The 1,395-nt window shown below is 39.7% G+C and overlaps 1 protein-coding gene across 1 annotated transcript; it reads left to right on the top strand.

Annotated features, from left to right (window-relative positions):
* Nucleotides 1–520: 520 nt before the first annotated feature.
* Nucleotides 521–1,012, top strand: LOC137388002 (gastrula zinc finger protein XlCGF57.1-like). The gene has a single exon (XM_068074521.1). The coding sequence runs from the start codon at nt 521–523 to the stop codon at nt 1,010–1,012; it is 492 nt and encodes a 163-aa protein (XP_067930622.1).
* Nucleotides 1,013–1,395: the final 383 nt, after the last annotated feature.

Genomic DNA, 1,395 nt, shown 5'->3' with positions numbered 1-1,395 from the left:
GCATCGCAGCCAAGCCGCATAGACGGAAGAGAACAACTCCCTTTCAGTGCAGCTGATGCATCGGGTGCAGTGCGTATTGTGACAAGCTGTTATTTTGCTCGCTCCGCTCGACGGCGGCCAAATCTGCAAAAAACAACAGTTTGTCAAGACAGGCTAGGTACTACAGAGCCTGTACGCCGTAGAACTGTTGATATGCTTTACAATATCCATGTTTAGATTTCCTGTCCTGGAGTGAAAAGAGAAGTATGCCATTTTTATCTAGCTGATGCTGTTTGGTAGAAGCATTAATCTTCTTGTAGTCTGCAAAATGTATTTTACATCTTACGATGCTTTAGAATTTTTTCGCTTTATAGGTGAATATTGTGGACCAAAATCCTTTCAAATGTACCAAAATGTTTCACCGATAACATCATCACCTATGACAACTGTAAAAACAAAAGGAAAAGTTCCCGCTACCGAGACATTACAATGTGAGATGTGCAGTAGTAGGTTTACTCATCGTAGCAGTAAAACAAGACACATGAGGACTCATACTGGAGAGAAACCATTCCAATGTAAGATATGCAGTAAAAGCTTTGCTCAGAGTGATGATCTGATAAGGCACAATAGAACTCATACTGGAGAGAAACCATTCCAGTGCAGAATTTGCAGTAGTAGGTTCACTCAGCGCTGTCATCTAACAAGCCACATGCGGACTCATACTGGAGAGAAGCCATTCCAATGTAAGATATGCAGTAGGAGCTTTTCTCAGAGTGATTATCTAGCCAGCCACATGAGAACTCATACTGGAGAGAAGCCATTCCAGTGCAAGATTTGCAGCAGTAGGTTCACTTGGAGCGGTAATCTAATAAGTCACATGAGGACCCACACTGGAGAAAAACCATTCCAGTGTAAGATCTGCAGTGGTAGGTTTCATCATCGCGGTCATCTTACAAAACACATGAGAAGGACTCATATGAGAGAGAAGCCGGTTTCAATTAATGATATGCAGCCGGAACTTTACTCACCATGATCATCTGATAAGACGCATGAGGACTCATACTGGAGAGAAACTAATCCAATGTAAAATGTGCAGTAGTAGGTTTGCTCAACACTGCATACTTTAGAGAAGCCGTTCCAATGTGAAACATGTGACCGTACATCTATATATATATATATAATTATTATAAAATATGTATTAGTGGAACTTCACTCTATAAGTTAAACATTTTATTACTAATAGTTTCATGTGGTACAAGTATCACACTCTTGAGATAAAATATCTAAAATGAATCTCATACACCAGTAATATGCTGTTATTCAGAGTTAGATAAGCTGATAATCGGAGGGGGGTATAAAAGCCAAATGCCAAATAGTTAAGTGATACCATTGCGTAGCAAAAACTTAGATGAATGT

This window comes from Watersipora subatra, chromosome 2 (assembly GCF_963576615.1).
Source record: "Watersipora subatra chromosome 2, tzWatSuba1.1, whole genome shotgun sequence".
NCBI lineage: Eukaryota > Metazoa > Bryozoa > Gymnolaemata > Cheilostomatida > Watersiporidae > Watersipora > Watersipora subatra.
The sequence above is the reverse complement of the archived record's forward strand: the minus strand, read 5'-3'. Positions and strand labels throughout refer to the sequence as shown.

Coding starts and splice junctions, on each gene's coding strand:
- LOC137388002 (XM_068074521.1), top strand. CDS start 521: ATGAGGACTCATACTGGAGAGAAACCATTCCAATGTAAGATATGCAGT.